Below are 6,680 nucleotides of genomic sequence, written 5' to 3' on the forward strand. Positions count from 1 at the left end.
GACAAGAGTACAGTAAAAAAACCTAAAGAGTTTTAATATAAATATAACTTGTGTTCGGTTATGAACATGTTGGGGGCCTAGCCAAAAAACAACACTTACAATGTTAAAAAACAACAAAAATTAAACCTTAACCAACTTCAGCATTATCGCTAAATTATAAACAAATGAATAAAACAGTTTACCTAACTGTAATCAATTGGTAAGGGACACACCTTGGTAACACTCGTTTTAACAATGAAACCTTTTGCTGTTTTTACATGCAAGGCTCGAACCTTACCATCTTTACCAGGTTTAACATCAACAATTCGACCTACTGGCCAACACAACGGAGAGGTATTATCTTCCCTCAACAAAACTAAAGTGCCTATTTCTAAGTTGGGAGACTCATTTCTCCACTTTGGCCTACTCTGCAGCATAACCAAGTATTGCTTATGCCATTGCCGCCAAAAATGTTGCTGCAATTGAACACATTGTTTCCAAAAACTCAATCTACCTATATTTACATCTGTAATATCCGTTTCTGGATAAGAAGTCAGTGAACTACCAGTGAGAAAATGTCCAGGAGTTAAATAAGTCATATCACTAGGATCCCTAGACATAGGGGTCAACGGCCTAGAATTCAAAATGGCTTCGAATTGAACCAAAATCGTGTACATTTGCTCATAGGTAAACACCGTGTTACCAATTACACGTTTCATGTGATATTTAACACTTTTAATACCAGCTTCCCACAAACCACCAAAAACTGGGGAATAAGAAGGAATAAAATGAAAGGATATTCTTTCAGAACTAGAAAAGTCAACCACAGCTGATTGGTGATTAGCGGAATTTTGAAGGTCATACAATTCCTTAAGAACATTTTCCGCGCCCTTATAATAGGCTGCATTGTCACAATATATTTTAGTAGGTTTGTTTCTACGAGATATAAATCTTTTTAGACACCCTAAAAAAGTATCGGTTGTCATGTCAGATGCCAATTCAACGTGAATGGCTTTTGTAACAAAGCATACAAAAATCACAACATAAGCCTTTGTGATCACAGGTTTCCTAATTCTAGTCTGCTTTACATAGAAAGGACCGGCATAATCCGTGCCTACTATTTGAAATGGACGAGTCATATTTACACGATCAAGTGGTAGAGAACCCATTAATTGAGTAGCATTTTTTGCCTTAAGTCGAAAACATTTTATACATTTATACAAAACGGACTTTAGTTCTCTGTTGGCATTCAAAATCCAATATTTCTCATTTAGGGTACTCAGTAACAAAGTGGCACCAGCATGTTTTAACCTCAAGTGTTCATTATGAATTATAATTTTTGTTACATGAGAACCTTTGGGCAATATAATCGGGTGCTTTTGGTCATAGGACAATCCTGCATTTTGCAATCTACCACCTACACGTAACAATCCCTCAGAATCAAGAAAAGGATGCAAACTGTTTAAGCCAGACTTTAATGGCAACTTATTATTTAAGTCTTCAATATCATTACAAAAGAACTTTCTTTGCTCACATTTAATTATCATGCGCAACGCAGAGTCTAATTCTTGGGGAGATAAATATCCCTGACGTTTGTTAATATTTACATTTTTGCAGTTAAATACAAATCTAAGGAGATAACCTACAATCCTTGTCAATTTGTTTATATTTGAATATTTATGTATCAAAGCATCAATCGAACTAGAACTTACATCTACACAAGTATGACAGGTTTCAGTTGTAGGTTTTAGCTCTGGTACATCAGATTTTAAAATATCATGTTCTACAGGTTTATGATGGTAAGTAGGGTCAGACAAAAACTTTGGCCCATGCCACCAAATGTCACATTTTTCCAATAATTGGGGCTCTACACCACGAGATAATATATCTGCGGCGTTATCATGCGTATTTACATAATGCCATTCAAAGTCGGAGGATAGCTTATTAATCTTATCAACTCTGTTACCTACATACACGTTAAGCTTAACTGGTAATGTTTTTAACCAAGCTAGTAAAATCATGGAGTCACTATAAAGGTGAGCACTCACTGAGTATTTTAAGGACAGAGCATTGTACACCTTCCGAACTAGAATAGCAAGTAACAGGGCAGCATTCAGTTCCAATTTTGGGATGGTCAAGGATTTAGCCTTAGGATTGATGCGCGTCTTCGAGCACAAAAGATTCACCGAAACCTTGTTGTCAGCATCAATGACACGTAAGTACAAACAACATCCATGAGCAGCATTAGAAGCATCAGAAAATCCCACTAATTCTAAGGATTGCGCTCCTTGAATATTGATATTCCTAGCGACCGAGATGCTGGACATTTGAACTAAGCTATTGGCAAAGTCAACCCATTTTTTGTTAAGACCTTGAGGTAAAACCTCATCCCATTTCAACGATTCAAACCAAACCTGTTGCATTAATATCTTTGCCTGCACTAACACAGGGCCACATAATCCTAAAGGATCAAAAAATTTACTTATGAAGCTAAGCATCTGACGCTTCGTGTACTTTTCTTGAACCTCTTTAACAGGACACTTCATGTTGAGAGTATCAGTAATGACGTCATATGTCAATCCAAGAGTTTTAACATATTCATTATTTTTATCAAAGCTCCTACTATCGAGTTGATGCAATTCAACCGGTATGTCGCTTAAAATTTCTTGGTTATTAGAACACCATTTGTGTAGAGACAGACTAGCGAACTTCATTAGCCCTATCAACTCCTTTTTCATCTGCGCAAGCTCATTCAAATCATTAGAACCACACTGAATATCATCTACATAACACGTGTGCTTCAACACGAACGAAGCCAAGGGATATTGACTTTCATACCTTTGGGCTAATTCTAACAAACACCTACATGCTAAGAACGCAGAATTCTTTAAACCATATGTAACTGTCTGCAACTGTACACATTTGACTGACTCGTCAGGAGAATCGCGCCACAAGATATTTTGCAAACAACGATACTTATCCTCAATCAAAATTTGGCGATACATAGCCTTTATATCACACAATAATACATACTTGAAAGTTCTGAACAAAATCAGAATTTCAAAGAGATCCTTTTGAACCACCGGACCATTTAACAAAATGTCATTTAAACATATACCATTTTTTGTGACAGCACCAGCGTCAAAAACAGCCCTAACTGGTGTCGTTTTACTGGAACTAATCACAGGGTGGTGGGGCAGAAACATGACATTGCCTGCACTTAAGTCATAATTAGACATGTCAAAATATTTAGCATGACCTTGGTCAATGTAATCCTGTATGAATTTTTTATACTTTTTACCCAACTCCAGATCGCGTGAAAACCGCTTTTCTAAATTGAAAAGTCGTTGCAAGGCGCTACTAAAAGAATCACCTAAGTCTAACTTGTCCAACTCAACTTTCACCGGCATGGCTACAGTGAACTTGTCATTTTCTAATTTAACTGACTCCTGAAAAATCTGTTCCGCCTGCTCAACCTCTGTACCGGTTTCCCTAATGATGTCAGGTACTTTTTCACAATCCCAAAATTTGGACATTATATCAACAATGTCTTCAGAAGGTTGACAATCGTTTGACAGCAAGCAAACCTCACTTTGTTTAACACATGGGAAAGGTGGTTGCAAATCATCCCTAGCTACATTAAAATCAATAGGATTACCTTTAGATGTAACACAATAGTTACTTATAGACTTCTTGCCAGCAGGGAAGGGCAGCGCCCCGCCTACAATATGACCGAACCTCGTCTTCACCAAATATGGACCCACAGGTGTCAGCTGTCGGCACACATACTGGAACGCCTGGAAAAAGACGTCGGCACCTAATAATAGTGAATTCTCATTCGATTCATTGAACTTCTCATCAGCCAACTGGGCATAGGATGGAATATCAAACTGAGACGTGTCAAATGTTTGCTGCGGAAGGGCACAAGTAATCTTTCTTGTCACACAGCATGACACATCAACTTTAAAATCACCCACGGTAGAGTAAATAACTAAATCAGCCTTTTGCGCAATATTATTGTCTCTTTCACACACACCAGTCACTACCTCAACAGTATCATATGTAGAAATACCTACTTCCTCAATCAGTTTTTCAGTGGCAAAATGTATCTGCGAGCAAGAGTCTAGAAGTGCTCTAGCATGAGTAAAGGTACCATCCTTTTTCTTCAACTTCACAATTATAGACGGAAGCAATACACTTGCATTCCGAGGTCTAGCAGACAAACTCACATTTATGGATGAGTCGGTAGGCAAACAACCATCATTTGATTTGCTTTTATTATTTACATTCTGAGAGGGTTCATCAGCCAAGGAAACATTAGCTACCTTACCTTTGTTTGGCGAATGCAACAGAGTGTTGTGTAATTCATGACAAGTTGCACATTTCAATCTCATTAAACATCTACCTCGATGACCATTGAGACACAATTTACACAAATTGTTTGCATCAACAAACTCACATCGCTCCTTATAAGGGAGCAACTTAAACTTGGCGCATTCATATATTTTATGAGAATCTTGGCAATACTTACATGAGACTCCAGTGGCAGCTGCTGCACTTACAACAGATTTCACCGGCTTCTTCGGCTCTTCCGTCATTGTGGCTTCCAACGCGATTGCTCTTTTTTCTAGGAAAGTAAGCAATTCACACAAGTTAGGAACCTCTTTCATATCACGCTCAAGATGAAATCCACGATAAGTGTAGGAATCAATCTTCCTAGACAAAATATTGACCAATATAGTATCCCAGAACTCAACTTTTTCATTCAAGTTTCTTAATGCTGCAAGATGCATATTTACAGTTGACACTATGGAACGCAGCCCAGAAGCTGTACATTTTGTCAAAACTGGCATGTCAATAATACTGTTGACATGAAAATTTATAATTTTTGGTATGTTGTTGTACCTATCGTCAATGAGTTTTAAGGCTACCTCATAGTTTTCATTTGTAAGCATTAAATGCTTTATCAAATCTAAAGCTCCTCCTGCCAAAAACGACCGTAAATAGTACAGTTTTTCACAGGAGCTCAATTTTGCATCCATATCAATGACAGCTTTGAACATATTTATAAATGGGTGATAGTCCATCACACTCTGGCCATCAAAAGTTTTAATATTAATGCACGGAAGTTTTTTAAATTTACCTGCTTCTAGTCCGGAAGATGTCGATGCAGTAGTCTGTGCCGCAGGTGGTTCCGCAGGATGTAGACGCGTATTTAACGTGGCGATACACAAATCGCATTTAGATTCGTACAATTCATACGACTCACCATCCTCAGGCTCAATAGCAAGGATTGCTCCATTGTACGCTTCGTAATCATTAAATGCTTTAAGCACCCTTTCCTTTTTTTGAGCAAGCACTTCAAGTGTTGCTGTCGCGAATTCGTTTGAGGTACAAAATGTTTCTAACCTACTAATCGCCCCTTTTACATATCCCCGATTGGCCTTTAATTCCTTTAGCTGAGCCATTTTGAACCTAAATAAGTTTGCGAACTTGTGCAGAACACTTGTATGACAATCTTCCAGCTTTCTATTGTTATGCTAACTATTAACTATATTAAATAAACAAGATTTACGTCCATCACAACACAACAAACAACACAAGGCGCCGGTGACCGGTGACAGTTCTGCGGTCGTTGACCCGTCGCGTTCGGATACTAGCAGGTGCTAGCAGCTCGTCCGAAGACTGTTCGCCGCAGGTCGCCTCACCGCGACGGAAACTATTAGAAACTATACACCAACACAGAAACCGCCTGATGTCGCCGCACGAACTGGCTCTGTTGAAAATCACGACGTTCTGAACAGACGAAATGCTCTTGTTTAAGAATGAAGTCGTTCTCTTGAGAAGAAGAACAGCTACTAAAAATTCATCATCATTGATGTAGGTCTTGATTTTAAACTTATCATCGTTTTTTGCAAACTTCTTAAAACAGCTCGAAGGACCAATTTTATGTGCGAGACAATTTAAGGGGGCCCTGGTCCTGACCGTGTCTCCACATTCAAAACAACTCACTGCAACTTGTATTAAAATAAATTTATTTCAGCTCCACCAAAACTTACATTTTTACATCATGACAACTCAATCTCTTCTACTGTTTCTATTCCATTGTTTCCTATCATAGACAAGAGTACAGTAAAAAAACCTAAAGAGTTTTAATATAAATATAACTTGTGTTCGGTTATGAACAGCGCTTTTTTTACTGACAAGATTTGCTTGACCAGCTATATTAAACTTAGAGTCGGTTTAAGCTACACAACATTGCCACGCTTCGTTATTGCAAATGCAATGCAGAGTTGGCTTGGTACGGCTCTATCGTCGTTTTTATTATCTAGATATTTTGATTGACGAATTTACTACAGTGCGACATAAAATAGTAGAAATTAAATAAAATTGAACTAAAAACTGTTGCCATGTTTAATCATTTACGTTAAAAATGTGACAGTTGGGCGTTTTTTTTTTGTTGTCCTCTACACTTTTTTTTCAAATTTGGGATTTTTTATGTTATTTCTACTCAGAATCACGAGCTGTTTCTAACCTAATAGGAGAAAAAAAGTGTCCCATAATTTCCATACATTTTTCGATCTTTCCGTTCCGCGACCGCCATACAAAGTCTATGAAAAATGGTGACGGAATGGAAATAAAAACCTTAGGACACTTTCTTTCTCCTATTAGGATAGAAAGAGCTCGTGATTCGTGTAGGG

The 6,680-nt window shown here is 37.8% G+C and overlaps 1 protein-coding gene across 1 annotated transcript; it reads right to left on the reverse strand.

Moving 5' to 3' along the window:
- Nucleotides 1-694: 694 nt before the first annotated feature.
- On the reverse strand, nt 695-4,982 carry LOC134658525 (uncharacterized). The gene is made up of 3 exons (XM_063514211.1): nt 4,511-4,982; nt 1,020-3,776; nt 695-745 (listed from the first exon to the last, which is right to left on the reverse strand). The coding sequence occupies exons 2-3, from the start codon at nt 3,513-3,515 to the stop codon at nt 695-697; spliced, it is 2,547 nt and encodes an 848-aa protein (XP_063370281.1). The 5' UTR covers nt 3,516-3,776; nt 4,511-4,982.
- Nucleotides 4,983-6,680: the final 1,698 nt, after the last annotated feature.

The sequence above is a fragment of the Cydia amplana genome, chromosome 22, assembly GCF_948474715.1.
Source record: "Cydia amplana chromosome 22, ilCydAmpl1.1, whole genome shotgun sequence".
Lineage (NCBI taxonomy): Eukaryota > Metazoa > Arthropoda > Insecta > Lepidoptera > Tortricidae > Cydia > Cydia amplana.